The 19,251-nt window shown below is 40.8% G+C and overlaps 1 protein-coding gene across 3 annotated transcripts in view; it reads left to right on the forward strand.

Moving 5' to 3' along the window:
* The window catches only part of FMN1 (formin 1), a 445,090-nt gene that overhangs the window by 321,176 nt on the left and 104,663 nt on the right, over positions 1–19,251 (forward strand). For all 3 annotated transcript variants that reach the window (XM_077263405.1, XM_077263415.1, XM_077263424.1), the window contains 2 exons: positions 9,044–9,831; positions 9,912–10,056. In XM_077263405.1, the coding sequence (XP_077119520.1) occupies positions 9,044–9,831; positions 9,912–10,056 (933 nt within the window). The remainder of the gene's footprint in view (positions 1–9,043; positions 9,832–9,911; positions 10,057–19,251) is intronic.

A 19,251-nucleotide genomic window follows, 5' to 3' on the forward strand; every position in this document is an offset into this window, starting at 1 on the left:
TTAAATCTCAGTATGGACTTCCACTATAGATGGTGTGGACTGGACATTATTATAGCTTTTCTGGATTCTGCATTAGAATACTATTTACTTGCAGAATAAACCTATATCTGCAGGTAAATGATATTTTCCAAGGTGACTGGTTCCCTTTAACACTTAGTATTTAAGAAATATGGACAAAAATGTGTTGGTTTTTGCTGAATGTCAGTGTTGATCCATTTTTTCAGGCACATAGGTGATAGTAGATGAGCATTGTTTATTACTGTTCCTGCCATTTTTTTATGAGCGTACTAGTGTGCTACTTCACTGAAACAAGGACGTGAAAAATGAAGGAGCACCTTGTAGACTTTGGGGCCATAGATAAAATTAGATACAATTACCCATAGAGAAAACAACAAGAGACCGTGCATATGTATCTCAGCATTCTAGTTGGCACCCCTTGGTTAAGGGACAGTGCATCATATCCAGCCCCCGTAATTGTGCATAATATTGGAACTTGGTTTTCTGACAAGTCCTGCTCATCTTTGGCTCAGGAGAAACTCGTAGATACTCTGGGAATGATGCTCAACATAGAGAAGTTAATTATTAAATGTACATTTTCTTCAGAAATAAATGTAAATGTACCAAAGTTACAGTATATCCTCAGGATTTTTTAATTAGTGGTCCAAAGTAGGACAACAATAAAAAAATTGTTATTCAACTTGCAAGTTGCCATTTCAATGGAGAAACAGAATAAACAGCATGTGCAGCAATAGAGGCACCCCTAATTAATACTTGGTTGCACACCCTTTGGCACTGATGACAACTTCCAAACGCTTATTGTAGCCATCTACACTTCTCAGCTGGAATTTTCTCCCACTCTTCCTTTGCAGTTTGTTCAAGCTCTTGAATGTTTGCAAGGTTCTTTTTCCCAATGAAAGATTTCAGCACACCCCAAAGATTTTCAGTGGGATTGAGGTCAGGACTCATTGATGACCATTTTAAAAAGGTCCATTTTTTTCTTTTTCAATCATTCCTGTGTACTTTTGGATGTGTTCTTTGGGTCATTGTCTTGCTGGAGCACCCATGATCTTCAAATCAAGTTTTCTTACACTGGGTATGACATTTCGCTTTAAAATCTGTTGATAATTCTCTAATTTCATGATTCCTATAATACGGTCAAGGCCTCCGGTACTTGATGCAGCAAAGCAACCTCACAGCATTCTGGATCCTCCTCTATGCTTACCTGTTGTTAGGGTGTTCTTTTCCTTATAAACTTCATTGTGCCATCTGTAAACAAACTGTTACTTGACATTGCCAAAAAAAGCTCTATTTTTGTTTTATCTGTCCACAGTACAATTTCCCAGAAGGATTGTGATTTGTCACAATACTCTTTGCCAAAGACCAGTTGTTCCTTTTTATGTCGTTTCCTGAGCAATGGTTTCTTCCTTGGTCTGTGTGTGCGACTTATTGTACTTGTTGAAATCATGACCCCAAAGTGTTCCAGATTGGCTGACAGGTCTTTGCATGTTTGATGCAGTGTTTTTTCTACCATTCGCGCCATCCTTCGAAGACATCTCTTGTCAATTTTCCTTTTTCCCCCCATGTTCAGGAAGCTTCCTAATAGTTCCATGCTTGGCAAACTGCTTAATAACATTGCGCACCATTGAAACTGGGATACCAAGGTCTTTGGAGATGGCCTTATACCCTTTGGAAGTCTTGTGCTTGCTAATTAATAGCAGTTCTGATGTCCTCAGAAAGCTCCCTTGTTTTCACCATTGTGACAAAGAAACACGGCACACCATTTGGCTTTTTAAAACACTGAAGTAGTCATTCATTGACTAATTCAAGTCACATGGGTACCAACAATTAATCATAGGTGATTCTCATTTGTGATTTACCACAAGTGAGACAATGTGTTTCCATAATAATTTAATGTATAGGGTGCCAATACCACAACAAGCTTTTTAGGTTTTTCTATTTTCCCTCCCATTGTTTTTTTGTTTTAAATTGTTTATCATTTGCTTTTTTGTATTTAACACAAATGCTCTATACAAAAAACTTTAACTTGATTAATTTTTTCAGGCGATATTACACATTATGGACTTAACCTTCAGGGGTGCCAATAACGATGAGTAGGACTGTATAGGGACTACTTTAGGGACAGGCTTCACTGAGAGGGGGCACCTTTATCACTACTTATTGATGTTGACCTCCAAGGTCAGATAGGGGTCAAAATGTTTTAGGGGCTTATTAGGGTCAGTGATTAGACTAATGACTTGTCCACATTTCTCCTTATATTGCACTTATTAAATTTTTTCCTTTAACCCCTTCAACCACAAGTTGGTTTTCATTTTCCTGGGAAGGCCAAATTTTCCATTTCTAACAAGTGTCATTTTGTAGTAATAACTCTGGAATGCCTCAACATATCTCAGCAACTTTATAGCTTTCGCGCCACATTGTACTTCATGCTAGTGGTAAATTTTAGTCAATATGACTTGTTTATTTCTGAAAATATTGAAAAATTTGTCAGTGTGAAAATTTAGCAATTTTCAAACTTTGTTTATGCCCTTGAACGAAATACTTATACCACACAAAATGGATAATAAGTTATACTTATCACATGTCTACTTTATTTCAGCATCATTTTTTAAATATACCGTAATTTTGTTTGTTAGGAAGTTAATCAGCAATTTTTCATTTTCACAACAAAATTTACAAAACTAAGTTTTCTAGGGACCTTGTCACATTTGAAGTGACTTTGAGGGGCATAAATGACTGAAAAAGAACGGGACTGTTGCTCAGTGGTCCAAGGTGTTGTTTTCAGATGAAAGTAAATTTTGCATTTAATTTGGAAATCAAGGTCCCAGAGTCTAGATGAAGAGTGGAGAGGCACACAATCCAAGCTGCTTGAGGTCTAGTGTGAAGTTTCCACAATCAGTGATGGGTTGGGGAGCCATGTCATCTACTGGTGTAAGTCCACTGTGCTTTATCAAGCCCAAAGTCAGCACAGCTGTCTACCAGGAAGTTTTAGAGCATTTAATGCTTCACACTGTCAACAAGCTTTTTGGAGATGGAAATGTCATTCTCCAGCAGGACTTGGCACCTGTTCACACTGCCAAAAGTACCAATACCTGGATAAAAACTACAGTATCACTATGCTTGATTTGCCAGCATACTCGTCTGACCTTAACTCCATAGAGAATCTATGGGGTATTGTCAAAAGGAAGATGAGACACCAGATCCAACAATGCAGATGAGCTGAAGGCTGCTATCAAAGCACCTGAGCTTCCATAACATCTCAGCAGTGCCACAGACTGATCGCCTCCATGCAATGCCACATTGCTGCAGTAATTGATGCAAAAAGAGCCCCGAGCAAGTATTGAGTGGTTTTATTGAACATACATTTCAGTAGGCCAGCATTTCGGATTTTACTCCACCAGAGTATTTACTGCTGTCTGCATCCTGAGGATGCGGATAGTGGTGACATCTGGAAACACCCGATGGCAGGTTGCTGAGGGTACGGTTCAGCTCATGGGCTACTGTTTTCATCCCTTCGGGTGTTTTTGGGTGTGGCCCGCAGGCTGCGCTTTGCCCAGCTCTGCTTTAATATATAGAATGGTAGAAAATTAACTTAGTGTTGCTTTCTATTTGGCTATACTTTTAAATATTTGAATAAAACTTATACATTTTAATGCTAAGTGGGTAGTTTAGTTCTCTTTAATTCGTGTCTTTCCTCTGATGTGTACCTACTATACAGGCACAACACCACTGCTAGTGCCCTGATATACGGCATTCCTATTCATTCATGTCTAAGGGGTATGGTTTCTACTTGTGACGTGCCAGCTCTGGCTTGTCAAGGTAAGAAGGCTCATTTGCTGTGCAATGCTCCCCTGGGAAATTTATTATGCAAATTGCCTCTTCAGAGAAAAAGAGGACTTGAACTCTATAGTGCCACCTATTGGAAGTAGGAATCCTACAATTCACAATCAACCATTTAACGAGTCTTGTAATATGACTTGGCATAAGAGCCAAATCAGTTCTCATGCTTCGCACTGACGAGGGCCAACAGCCCGAAACACCGTGTCTGCGAATTGAGATACTGATTTGGCTTTTATCCTAAGTCATATTGCAAGACTTGTTAAAGGGTCAATTGTGACTTGTAGGATCGCTACTTCCAATAGGTGGCGCTATAGAATTCAAGTCCCCTCTTTCTCTGAAGAGGCAATTTGCATCTTCATTCATGTACGCTGCCCTTAGTGAAGACACACAGGTGTATTTTACTAATACTATAAATAGGGCATACTTGTCCAGCAGTGCATATTTGCCATTTAGTTTCATACAGTATGCATTCGGTGCCCCATTCGGGTCAGCAAAACAGTCCGGTGAATTACCACTGAGCGCACAGACCTCCATTATCACAATATTTTGCTGTTTTCCTGGGACACAACACCACTGCCCTGTGCAAAGAGAACCACACGATCGTCAGGAAAGGGTATGTTGGTCCTCCTTAATTTTTTAAGCTGTTCTGGTTTAATCAAAGCGGAGCTCTGGCTGCTATGGGCAATAAAGACCTTTTTAATGTAAGACAGGTATGATGAGTGCGGTATGATGGGCATATACTGTACAAACCACACAGTGAAAAGCAAGTACAAAGGTATAGGAAATGGTTTGTATTATTGGTAATGTACTTTGTACTCGAGTGACCATTTTCTATGTTTTTGTTTTTTTAACAACTGTATTTTCTGGCTCTTAAATGTTTAATTGAATTACTTTTTCTAAGCTCTGCATTCTCTGGTAACCAATATATTCCATACGGATGTGTGTGTCTTTCTCTCAAAAGCAAACCTGTTTCTAAAAATTGTTTGCAATGTTTTCTGAACAAAAATGGTTACTTGTCTTAATTCCGACCAGATGCAAGTTGTTTAGTCTCTTGCCAACTGCCAGATAGACATTATTAATTGAGGGCAATTTGATGATGATGATGAGAGAGCCCTGCAGAATTACCATTTAATGACCCATGCCACATTACATGGAAATTTTTCTCCTTGCTCGCGCACAAATACCATTGCTCTGACTACAAAACATTGTTGGGAAAATATGATGCATTATTAAGTCCTAGAAAAAAATAAAAGTGGAGAGGCATTTTATCAGCCATCGGTTTCATCTGTGCTCCAGATCCCTAATACGTTGACTTCATTAGAAAGGAGAGATTAACATTAGTTGAAAAGTTTACAATATGGAAAATAAAATCTGTCTTTATGCCGCTTGTTTTTTGTGCATTGTTGCCAATGTATACAACTTTGCACATGGCTTAAGTCAAAAGCTGGGATGCTCAGAACACAGTTTATCATTCAAGCCATTAGTTTATTCTTTGTTCTTTTTCTTGCAAGACTTATTGGCAAAGCCATTTTTCACAACATGTATTTTTTTGTGGATTCTTGTAGTGATGATGAATGCTCAGTGGAACATTTAGTTTATAATCCAAGGTACCAAATATGGTGCAGAGAACATGAAGATACCTATGTAACTGATGACATAGCAAAAGCTAATTTTGCCCTTTTACGTTAAAGCCAAATACTTCCACTTTTTCCCCTCAGATACTTTAGGCTATGTGCGCACGTTGCGGATTTTGTTGCGGATTCGCAGTGGTTTTTATGCGCGGACTTGCACCAATTCCGCAATGAGTGCTCAGGCAATGTTAATCAATGGGAATCCAGAATTGGTGTGCACATTTCAATTCTTTGTGCGGATCTGCAGCATTTCTGCACCCATTGACTTACATTGAGTCAGTCAAATCCGCAGCTAAACCACAGGTGTTAAAAGGTCTGTAGATTCACTGCAGATTTGCGTGCCAAAAACGCTGCAGATAGGGAGGAAGAACAGTGTGTGGGCGGAGAATATGTGCGTGTCTGTCTGCGGGTGTGTGTACCTGTGTGTGTGTGTGTATCTGTGTGTGCGGTTGTGTGCTGGTCTTTGTGAGTGTCTGTGTGTGTGCGGTGGGTGTGTGCGTGGCTGTGTGCAGGTGTTTGTGTGTGTGTGTAGCAAGGCATCATCTGTTGGGACTACTGCTCCCATGCGTCTGTCTGGTGTCACATATGACAGAGATGGCATGAGCCGATGATGGGGCAGTAGTCCCATCATCCGGCGACTGTGTTCAAGTATAAAATAAAAAAAAACACATACAACATTCATACTCACCAAACACCTATTTTCCCGACGCCCTTGATCTCCTGCAATAAAAATAAAATAATAAACCACCATATATTTACCTTTCTGCCATAGTCCATTTAATATCGAGTGTTCCACAGCGATCTCATGTGTAGAAGTGTCACATCAGGAGATGTGACCGCTCTACACGGCTCCGGCGATACACTGACAGGAGGTATCCTCCCACAGTGTATCACTATGCCGCCGTGAGAGCTCATCGGAGTTAGTGCTGTCAGAAAATTCTCACGCAGAGGTGCCGTGAGAGCATCAGCTCTGTGAACTGTGTTCCACCAGAGGCCGTGTAGAGCAGTCACATCTCCTGATGTAACTGTTCTACTTGGGAGATCGTCATGGGGCACTCGTTATTAAATGGACTACGGCAGACAGGGAGTATTATATGTTGGTGTATTAATATTTTTATTGCAGGGATTCAGGGATTATGCGATGCAGTAAGTATGGTAAATTAAGATTAATAAAGGACTTTATTCTGTCAGTGTCTCTATTTACCATATAACTATAGGATTAGTAATGGATAGGTGTCTTATTGAGGCTTCTCCATTACTAATCCGTGGGCTTGATATCACCTGACAATACAGAGGTGACACCAACCCCACAAATATTACCCCACTTGCCACCGCTACAGGGCAAGTGGGAAGAGCGAGGCTAAGTGCCAGAATTTCTGGGGCGGCTGAAAGCTGATGTTTCTAGCCTGGGGGGTGCCAATATCCATGGCCCCTTCTCAGTCTATTAATATCAGGCTGCAGCTGTCTGCCTTTGCTGGTTCGATTTTATAGGTGGACCCCATGTCAATTTTTTTCTGGGGTTCCCCTGTAAACTAGCCAGTAAAGGCTAAGCAATCATCTGTGAGCTGATATTAATAGCCTGGGAACCTTTATGGCTATTGGCTCCTTCTCCTTTTCCCTCTGCTGGTTAAGAAAATTGCGTGGGAGGCCACGCAACCTTTTTTTAGGGTATTTTCCCACGGTTAGGAACTGGCAGCGCTTTGGGCGTAGCACATGTCCGCTCCGCAATTGTGTTCATTGAACCGTGTGGAATCCCCGCTCTCAATACATTGTACTGGGATGTTTATCTTGAGGAGACTGAGTGTCTCCGCAAGATAAATTGACATGCTACGGTCTGGAAAGACGCGCCACATGTCCGTCTCCGCAGGGAAGCCGCGGATGCAGGTGCACACATAGTTGAGATGGGATTTCTTCAAATCCCATCCACTATGCTGTAACATCATCTGGCCCAATACAGCAATTGTGGTAGAATCACAGTTTTCACTCCTGCAGATCTAGCAGAGCTTTGTATGCTGTGCTCTGTATAAGCCCCACCCATACCACTGATTGGCAGATTTATATGTACAGTTGTCAGTAACAAAAGGCAGTTGATCAGAAGGCACAAAACATTTAGTCCAGGCAGTGATAATCTTCTGCTGATAAAACATTGATTTTATTGAAACAGCAGCACACAGCCTAGTGACACATCCTTGGAATCAGCATCTTATCCCGTACATCATGTTCCTCTCTGATAACATATCAAAAACCAAAGACGGTTTCCCTTTAATGCCCTGTCATTGGTGAAAGGATGGATTTTGGATGTATAATGATCAACTATGAAAGCAATATAGTTCTACATTTGTTTCCTTTTTTTCAATCATTTTAATACACGCAAAAAATGTTGCTGTATTTGAAATGGTCATTCCATGGAATTATATTAAATTTCTAAATCAAAATTCTATAATCCTTTTTGTACTGATGTTAACTAATGGAATAATCTTCATTTCTTCCAGCTATGTAACAACTAATTACTTCTCAATATTAACAAGCCTGTAAGCTAAATTTTTCAGTAACCGTTTTAAGCCCTGCAAACAGCCTATGGAGTCCCCTAGGAGTCTGTATTTTGGACCCATGGGCAGGGTCTGCGTTAGGAGCTGGCAGACTAGTAGGCCTGTGTTGTACTGTATGGGGGGACATGGGGTGTGTATTATACTATATGGAGCACAATGGGTGCATTATACTGTGTGAAGGACTATGGGGCACATTATACTATATGGAGGACTATGGAGTGTGCATTATACTATGTGGAGCACCCCACATTATACTAAACAAGCAAAATGCTGCCTATTCATTGAGTGATTGATTTATGCCAGAACAGAAATAATTATTTTCAGCAGCACTTTGCAGAGGACAGATTAAGTGATTGTTCTGTGCCTGTCATATTTCTTCAGCTGGTGTAAAGAGGCCAGGAAACAAGCGTAGAATGACTTCAATATTGTTGATCACAGCCTGAACTCAACGCATGTAAATGCAACCAAAATGTTTGTGTGATGGGTGCAATATGTGAGCATTTGGGGCCCCACTTTAAACTTTAGCCCAGGGCCCCACTTTGTCTAAAGAAGGCCATGCCCGTGGGAGAGGATCTCTGTAAAATGCAATGAGATGAATCATGTCCTAGTTCTTCTTGAGTATTCCCTGTCTAGTATCTGTAAATATGGCCATGTGTATCTTATTTTTCTACCAACTGTTCACTTTCCAGAAGCTGACTTTGATTATTCCTGGCTACAACATACTCCATAGTGCAGTACTGCAACAAAACTACAGTCGTCATTTTTGAGCAAGCATACTTATGTTACACATGTTTTTATTTCATACTACCGGTATCTTTTACGTATTGAACAGTATGTATGTATTTTACTCTTAAACCTCTTATGTTATGTAATGTGAAGACTAATATACTCATTTTTTTTATTTTTTACCTAAAATACTATTTGTATGCATTTCCTGTAATATTCGCGAAATTCTCATTGCTTGTATATATCCTGCAATGTTGATCATTTGCTTTTATTTTGTAGTCACAGTTTGAAGTTGAAATTTTCAATGTTCGAGGAGAGCAGGCTGTGCAATCCTCAAGGCTGGAGGAAACTATACAGAGCCTACGAGAGGAATTGGAAAACAGACTGAATAAAGGAAAGGGTGAAGTTAAGGATGCCTGTATTTCAACCGAAGATGAGAACCCACCAAAGACATTCCGCAGTGTTTATATACAGACTGACAGAGACACTTTTCTGAAACCTAGTGATGAGGAGAACAAAACTCAAAAGAACAACCACATAATTCCTAAGAAACTAAACATCCCATCACTGAATCAGAGCCTTATAAGCCCTACAGAAACTCAGGAGCTAGCTAACATTTTGCCTCCACCACCTCCTCCACTCCCCTTTACCTTTGGAGGTCAGTTTCAAAATCCTCAACCACCACCACCACCACCTCCTCCTCCTCCTCCTCCTTTTCCCAGTGCAAATATCATTCCACCACCACCACCTTTGCTAGATTTTGGTCCTCCTCCACCGCCACCATTTCCAGGCTCTGGTCCACCACCACCGCCACCATTTCCAGGCTCTTGTCCACCACCACCGCCACCACTTCCAGGCTTTGGTCCTCCTCCACCGCCACCATTTCCTGGTTCTGGTCCTCCACCGCTGCCGCCACCTCCAGGCTCTGGTCCTCCACCACCTCCCTCTTTTGGTTCTCTTTTGGGGGGATTTTTATCAAGAGAAACACCACCTCGCAAACCCCTAGTAGAGCCTGGATGCCCAATGAAGCCGCTTTATTGGACAAGAATTCAGCTTAAAACCAACAGGTAATAAATAATCAAGACTAAAGTGAAATAAATCTACAGTATAGTAGAAATGTGACTTGATGTGTCTTACACAAATTTAGTTCCAATCCTTCTTTGTGGGATAAGCTGAAGGAGCCAGAGATTGCAGATACCAAAGAATTTGAAGACCTCTTCTGCAAACCCAGTGTTCAGCAAAAGAAAAAACCACTATCAGAGACTTATGAGAAGAAGACAAAAGCAAAAAAGGTGAATACTACTTTGTGTACACGTTCTGTCAAACACATTTGTGTGTGTGTGCAGATGTATGTATGTATGTATATACTGTGTGTGTGGATATATAGTTTTGAAAAAAACACAGTAGCAATCGATCAGGTAAATATTGCGACCAACCCTATTCTGTGACCGCTTGCTGTATAATCTATCTTTGGCCAACCAAATTTAAAGTATTTTGCGTTTTGTGATTGCTACTTCTATTAGAATTAATGCACTAGAGACCCTGTTGTGTTCCTCCAGCATTACGCTTTTTGCATACATCTCATGTACTATTTCTATTGTTTATGCTGTAAAGCTGCTAAAGTTGGTAAACTGTAAAGTGGATCATGTAAGCAATTGCTGCAGTGACATTTTCTATTAACTAATTTAGTTTATTTCAGAAGATTAATCATTGGCCTTGTATGACCTTGTTTTTGTTTTTTTTATTAGAAAATAGAAAATTGTATATTACACCCTAAACAAGGACCGACTTGTGATACATTTGCATCCTTTAAGTTAATTGGTTTTGACCTAATAATAATACTATAAAAATTAAAAAAACATAGGATAATTCAGATTGTGACATGAATATTCTGATTATATATGAAAGTAAATAAAGAGTACATTGGGAGTACTTGCCCCATAGTCAAGCAGCACCACAATAACTATGACTTAATGTAGGTAATTCGTTAATAATTGTCCTTAATTTAAGTACTGTACCCGCCACCCCCAAAATCCTAAGCCTAAAGTAAATGTCCAATTGCTGTTAAAATTGATAGTTGTGTTAATCTAATAAGATTTACTAATTTTGAACTTTAATTTTCCTGACTGGTTGATGCTGTCTTATTGTCCATTGCTATAGGTTCTCCAGCATGGCCATAAACAGAAGTGGTTCTGTGAGCTGTGATTGTTTTCTGCTCTTTTACAAAATAACTAGAAATATGATTTATGCAGTTAAAAGAATGAGACTACAACTTTATCTTGTGTGTTTAACTTTCTGTTATAAATTAATTGCTTTGGGACTCAACAGCAAAAGCAGACTTGCAGGTTTGTAAAATGTTGTGATCACACACCAAGATGTTTTTGAGATATGAAGAATTGTGATCCATCTCCCTGCATCTGTCAGCACCATGATTAACATATCAAAGCTCAAGACTGGGGTTAGCATAACGGCCTCACTGGCGTCTTCTCCCCCTTGGACCTCCCTAATTGCTTGCATGTGTTTTCTGAGCCTTAGAACAGAAGTACCAGCGTCCTGTGTTAGTGGAGAGATGTGTCACTACAGCTTGACTAGGGTTTGTCCCATGAGAGAAATTCTGTGTTGGGGTCATGCAGTCATAGCTCAGAGGCTTTAGATCATGAGCTCAACAGTAAAGTGTCTGCTTACAGATCATAGAATATGGCATTTAGGTTATGCGGTGTATACAAGTCATTGTAGGTTAACACGTACATGTGTCATATCACCAATACTAGGTGTTTGGCACCTCAATAAATATTTTTATACTGTTTCTAAAAACAAAAGTTAATACATTCCTTAAAACATCCTGAGAAATATAAAAAATGTAAGTGTCAGGCATATCGCCAAACGAAGCTCACACTGTAACTTTGATGTTAACAGAGGCAAACTAAAGATTTTTCTTTATGCGTGGTCACTTAGCTGTACATAAAGTGGCATGTAAAAGTTTGGGCACCCCTGTCAAAATTACTGTTACTATGAACAGTTAAGCAAGTTGAAGATGAAATGATCTCTAAAAGAGCTGAAGTTAAAGATGACACATTTCCTTTGTATTTCAGGCAATAAAAATATAAATAGATTGTCATCGTTTACATTTTATAAAATTGCCAAAAGTAGAACGGGCCTATTTAAGTGTTTAACCACCCTGCATGGTTAGTACCTAGTAGCACCCTCTTTTGCAAGTATCACAGATTGTAAACGTTTTTTGTAGCCAGACATGAGTCTTTCAATTCTTGTTTGAGGGATTTTCATCCATTCGTCTTGTGAAAATTCTTCCAGTTATGTGACATTCATGGGTCATCTTGCATGCACTGCTATTTTAAAATCTAGCCACAGATTTTCAATGATGATCTGATCAGGGGATTGTGAGGGCCATTATAAAAACTCCAGCTTGAGCCTTTTGAGGAAGTCTCTTGTGGATTTTGACCTGTGTTTAGGATCATTATCCATTTGTAGAAGCCATCCTCTTTTCAACTTCAGCTTTTTTACAGATGGTGTTATGTTTACGTTAAGAATTTGTTGAAATTGCAGCCAATGGCATGAGGAACATTTCACAGGTAAAGGGAAAAAAATCAATTTTTCCCTCTACCTGTGAAATGTTCCTCGTGCCATTGGCTGCAACACAACCCCAAAGCATGAATGATCCAACCCCATGCTTAATGGTTGGCGAGATGTTTTTTTTTCCCTGAAATTTTGTGCCCTTTTTTCTCCACACATGCCTTTAATGATCGTGGCCAACGAGTTCTATTTTAAAATCATCGGTAGTGATGGACAAAACACTGGATGTTTGGGTACGGCAGGGTCAGCTGAACATTTAACCCATTAGTGACCGAGCCAAATTTTTAAAGTCTGAACAGTGTCACTTTATGTGGTAATAACTTTGGGATGCTTCAACGTATCCCATTGATTTTGAGCCTGTTTTTTTATGACACGTGCTTTATGATAATCGTAAATTCAAGTTGACATGTTTTGTGTTTATTTATAAAAATATTAGAAATTTTACAAAAATTATAAAAAATAGCAATGTTCGAACTTTGAATGAGTATCCCTTTAATCCAAATAGTCACACCACACAAAAAGCATTAATAAATAACATTACCCTCATGTCTGCTTTACATCAACGCCATTTGGAAAATGTTGTTTTGTTAGCATTTTAGAAAGTTTAACAATTTAGCAGTCATTTTTCATTTTTTCAAGGAAATTTACAATAGCTATTTTTGAGGGACCTATTCAGTTTTGAAGTGACTTTGAAAGTCATATACAGCTCTGGCAAAATTAAGAGACCACTGCAAAATGTTCAGTTTGTCTGATTTTTCTCTTTATAGGTATATTTTTGAGTAAAATGTACCTTTTTCATTTATTCTATAAACAACTGACATGTCTCCGAATTTCCAAGTAATACATTTTGTATTTTTTTTCTGAAAAGTGGTCAAAATTGCAAAAAAAAGTGCTTCCAGACCTCAAATAATGCAGAGAAAACAAGTTCATAATCATTTAGAAACAATACTAATGTTTTAATTCGGGAAGAGTTCATAAATCAATATTTTGTGGAATAACCATGATTCTTAATCACAGCTTTCATAAAGACTGGAGGAAAGCATGTCAAGACGCATGAAAGCTGTGATTAAGAATCATGGTTATTCCACAAAATATTGATTTATGATTTATGAACTCTTCCCGAATTAAAACATTAGTATTGTTTCTAAATGATTATGAACTTGTTTTATCTGCATTATTTGAGGTCCGAAAGCACTGTTTTGTTTTTAACTTTAACCATTTTTCTTTGTCAGAAAAAAATTCTAAATGTGCTGCTTGGAAATTTGGAGACATGTTGTCAGTAGTGTTGAGCGATACCGTCCGATACTTGAAAGTATCGGTATCGGAAAGTATCGGCCGATACCGGCAAAGTATCGGATCCAATCCGATACCGATACCCGATACCAATACAAGTCAATGGGACTCATGTATCGGACGGTATCCCTGATGGTTCCCAGGGTCTGAAGGAGAGGAAACTCTCCTTCAGGCCCTGGGAACCATATAAATGTGTAAAAGAAAGAATTAAAATAAAAAATATCGCTATACTCACCTGTCCGACGCAGCCGGGACTTCAGCGAGGGAACCGGCAGCGTTGTTTGTTTAAAAATCGCGCTATTACTTGGTTACGTGAATTCCCGGCTTGTGATTGGTCAGGTCGGCCATGTTGCCGGGACGCGGACCAATCACAGCAAGCCGTGACGAAATTACGTCACGGCTTGCTGTGATTGGTCCGCGTCCCGGCAATATGGCCGCCCTGACCAATCACAAGCCGGGACGTCACGGGAGGCTGGACACGCGCTCATTTTAAAATGGGCGCGTGTCCAGCCTCCCGTGACGTCACGGCTTGTGATTGGTTGCGCCGCGATCAACCAATCACAAGCCGGGAGGCTGGACGCGCTCATTTTGAAATGGGCGCGTGTCCAGCCTCCCGGCTTGTGATTGGTTGACCGCGACGCAACCAATCACAAGCCGTGACGTCACGGGAGGCTGGACACGCGCCCTTTTTAAAATGAGCGCGTTTCCAGCCTCCCGTGACGTCACGGCTTGTGATTGGTTAATGGCGGCCATGTTGCCGGGACGCGGACCAATCACAGCAAGCCGTGACGTATTTTCGTCACGGCTTGCTGTGATTGGTCCGCGGCCCGGCAACATGGCCGCCCTGACCAATCACAAGCCGGGACTTCGCGTAACCATGTAAAAGCGGGAATTTTAAACAAACAACGCTGCCGGTTCCTGCGCTGAGGTCCCGGCTGCGTCGGACAGGTGAGTATAGCGATATTTTTTATTTTAATTCTCTATTTTACACATTTTAACATTAATGTTGTTCCGATACCCGATACCCGATACCACAAGAGTATCGGAATCCCGGTATCGGAATTCCGATACAGCAAGTATCGGCCGATACCCGATACTTGCAGCATCGGAATGCTCAACACTAGTTGTCAGTAGGTTATAGACTAAAAGAACAAATTACATTTTACTCAAAAATATACCTATAAAGAGAAAAATCAGGCAAACTGAACACTTTGCAGTGGTCTCTTAATTTTTGCCACAGCTGTATATGCACTTGAATGCATGGCTAGCAGGCAAATACATAAATAAATGTTCAACCTGGGGTACTTTACTTTACACCATATCTGCAATATGTGGTTTATGTAGCATTGGCACCCCTGCCCTGGCAGAGATGGCGACCCACTCACTCACTGCTGCAGAATCATACTCTGTCCTCCTGCTGCTGCCTGTGGTCTGCACATAGCTCGCAGATCCCCAGGCACTTTGATTAGGGTGCACATGCGCGGTACCACCCTCATAGTCAGCGAGCAATGTCCTAAAGTGTCCCCAGCCAATGGCTGGGAGACACTTATTATTTAAGGCACTTCCACCTGATGGGAGGAGACTGTGCAAGGTTGTTTCTGAAACATGCTTGCTAGTTCTCAGTTATAACTGCCCTGTATATCAGCTGTACCTGCCTGTCTGTGTCTATTGTGCCAGACACTACACCAGCCGTGTCAGCCTGTACTTAAAAAATCCACCATTCCTGTCCGTTCCTGCATCCTGTCCCTTGGGGGTCAGCTGCCAACCACCTGAGGTCAGTCCTGGTGAAGCACTTGGTCTTGCCTCCCTCGTCCCTTCTCTGATTGCAGTATCATCAGCCGCCGTGCATCCGAGGTTGAACTTGGAGAGGTACCTATTCACGCCCCTCCTGTCTCTCCTTGGATCATTGCACAGTGGTTCCACCACCCAATCCATTACAGTTTATAATCTGGACGATGCCGTGATGTGATTGTCCATGCTGAAAATCACCGGAGAATGAGGTGCTGTGAGCACAGCCTCAGTGACTAGCGGTGTTGTCCCTGAGGCTGCAGTCCCACAATTCCCTGGGAGCTGGGAAGCTGAACTGCGGTGACCTCAATGAGATCACTACAAGCTCCGTGAGAATCACCGCTAGTCACCTCGGCTGCGCTCACAGCACCTTATGCTCCCATGATTTTCAGCCTGGACGATTGCATCATGGCATCATCAAGGTTGTAAACCACATATCGCCGACATGGATTACGGCGTGTGACATCTTCACTTCAGAAAGGTGAGGGAAATTTTTTTTTCAAATAAAAGACTTTAGTCTGGGTGTTTTTTATTGACCATATGACTATGGGGTTTGTATTGGATAGACCGCTTATAGACTCCTATTTTTTAGTAACCGCTGGATGTCACCTGATAACACAAAGGTAACCTCAACCCCACAAATGTTACCCCACTTTCCATCACCACAGGACAAGTGAGAAGAGCCTGGCAAAGCACCAGAGTTGGCAAATCTAATAGATGCGGCTTTTCTGGGGCAGCTATGGGCTACTATTTTTAGGCTGGTTAAACAATATCCAGCTTGAGAATACCAGCCCCCAGCTGTCTGCTTTAGCTTGGCTTATTATCAAAAAGGGGGGTGGCCACATGCCATTTTTTAAAATTATTTAAATAATTTTTTAAAAATTGCATGGGGATCCTTCTATTCTTGATAACCAACCTTGATAAAGCTGACAGCTGAGGCTTGCAGCTTGCAGCTGTCAGGTTTGCATTGCTGGTTATCAAAAATAGAACAGACCCCATGTCATTTTTATTCTTTTTATTTATAGGGCAGACGCCGACTGATGAATACTTCCATTAGTGGCGCCTGCTCTTGCTGTTATCAGCAACAGCAGTCGTAGGCTGATGGGAGTAATACTCACATCAGTCGACGACTCTGTAATAAATTTTTTATGGCCGGTCACAGCTGCTGGTTTATGCTGTTATCTGACAGCGTGGGAACCGCAGCTCTCTGACCGTTGGTAATAATCTTGCTGCCGATCGGAGCCTCTGGTGTTTCTCACAATGTCATGTAGATGACAGTGTGGGAAACACAAATGTTCAGGGTGCCGAACCTGAACAGTAACACGGACTTCCTGGAGAAGTCTGTGTTCGGTGTTCGTGCCCGATCAGTAGGTGTTCAATATGGACCCTAAACTTTACTGTTCATGTTCACCCCACACTACTCATCAGTCCACAGGACTTGTTTCCAAAATGAATTAGGCTTGTTTATTTTGCATACTTCTGGCACTAAATTTTATATACAGGACGCAGGACAGGTTTTCTTCTGATGACTCTTCCATGAAGGCAATATTTGTGCAGGTGTCTCTGAACTGTAGAACAATGTACCACAACTCCAGAGTCTGACCTTCTCTGTTCCTGTTAACTGCCATTACTTAATTACATTTCAAACTGCAGAAAGCGCAACATTAAAATCCTTTGCTGTCTTCTTGTAGCCTTCTCCTGCTTTGTAGGCCTCCACCATTTTCAGAGTGCTAGGCAGCTCCTTCGAAAAACCCATGGCTGAAGATTTTTTGTCACAAGTTTAGAGGAGGCAGGGGGTGTTATAAACCTGGCCTTTCCTAGCGATGATGGTGAACAAGCCATAATCCTGAGAGGCTAATTATGATCTGAAACCTTGGTCAAAGTTAATTGAGCACATAAATCTTCAAACATGTCTAAACTTTTGCATTGGCCCATTTTCCTTTGTGCAATTTATAAATGTAAAAAAATGATTATATTTTTTTTTTCCTAAAATACAAAGGAAATTTCATCTTTTAACTTTAAGCCTTTTAGAAATCATTCCATCTTCAACGTACTTAAAGTGAACCTGTCAGTAGGAGTTTGCTAAGTAAACTACATGCATTTTCAGGTTGGTGCTGTTACACTGATTAAAATAATACCTGGGTTAAAGAAATCCGTCTTATGGTTCTTGTGTAATCAGTGTTAGAAGCTTCAGATGTGTTGCTCATCATATAGACAGACTGGTTTGTGCTTCAGGGCTGGCCTGTGGGCAGGTCTCTTCTTGGTTTCTCTAGCCTAGAGCACCAAGATAAGACTCTGCCTACAGTCCTGCCTCTGAGCATGAACATCTCATTAACTGAAAACTTCTAACCCAGATTACACAAGAACTAAAAGCCTGATTTCTTCACCGCAGGTATCATTTTTTCAGTGTAACGCCACCAACATGACACAGCCTGTAATCTAATTAGCAAAATCCTACTGATAGGTTTACTTTAACTGTTCACAATAACAGTAATGTTGACCAGGGGTGTCTAAACTTTTACATGCCACTATACGAGCAGGCTGCAACATTGATGATTACTACAATAGGCTTGAACAGAGGTAGAGGTAGAAAGTTACTTTACAGCAATGAACTATCACTGACAATACTTTGTATGTCCGTGTGACGGTCTGCTGGCAAACACCTCAGCAGTACTTCCTTCTCCCAAACATAATCTCTTTTGTCTACTTCACAGTGCACACATCCACAATACTGGTCATAACCAGTTATAATGGTCACTTCTCTTGGCAGCAGTATCCTGAAGTTGTCTGGTCTGACAACTTGCACACTTGCTTCCTATTCACTCAGTTACTGCATCACCAGCTCTCATGCACAGGCATGAGGCTGTCCCTATCATCATTTTCTTTACTCTCAAGCTTCAGACACTTCTTGTGTGGCAAACCTCACAGAAAGGCTGCCGTCACACTAGCAGTATTTGGTCAGTATTTTACATCAGTATTTGTAAGCCAAAACCAGGAGTGGGTGACAAATGCATAAGTGGTGCATATGTTTCTGTTATACTTTTCCTCTATTTATTCCACTCCTGGTTTTGGCTTACAGATACTGTACTGATGTAAAATACTGACCAAATGCTGCAAGTGTGACGGCAGCCTAAGGAATAAGCCTCTATTCTCCCCTCTGCTGTGTGTATTTTTTTTACTTAATGACCGCTTACTTTGTCCTGTCGGTTTATTCAATTTTCACTCACAGAAATAAGCCTCTCTGCTCCCCTTGGTTGTTGCATACCATGCTCACGCTCTGTAATGTTTGTTCAATTATCCAGGAGGGCTTATTTCTCCCTATTGGGGAAGAATAAAGTAGAGATGGAGCAGCATCTTACAGCCCTAACTAGTTCCCTGGGGTGGCACACAAGTTGGGAAACATAAATACCCTTTTACTTTCCAAATTTTATATGGCTTTTTGGTTGTCTGCATTTTCTTTGAGCGCATAGAACGCACTCTGTAAAAAGACATCATGAAATTTTAACTCCACACCTCCAATGACTTTGCACCTCACACAGCAGCTCAGTGTTTTAACTATTTATGCCCTGCATTCATCACTTATCACTTCTGCAACTCAGTGGCCTACTGCCTGGGCATAATAGACCCATGGCATTTATCTTATGTATTGTTGCGCACAGTTGACTCATTCTGCTGCCAGCAAATAAGCAGTGCAACACCAGCTATAGGAGGCTAATACTTAAAAGAAAAATTAAACTCAAATACATTCTGTGCAAATTAAAGTTGCACAGACTGAGTCTGTGACAGCTTATCTCAGTGTGGCATAGATTTCACAA

This window comes from Ranitomeya variabilis, chromosome 1 (genome assembly GCF_051348905.1).
Source record: "Ranitomeya variabilis isolate aRanVar5 chromosome 1, aRanVar5.hap1, whole genome shotgun sequence".
Lineage (NCBI taxonomy): Eukaryota > Metazoa > Chordata > Amphibia > Anura > Dendrobatidae > Ranitomeya > Ranitomeya variabilis.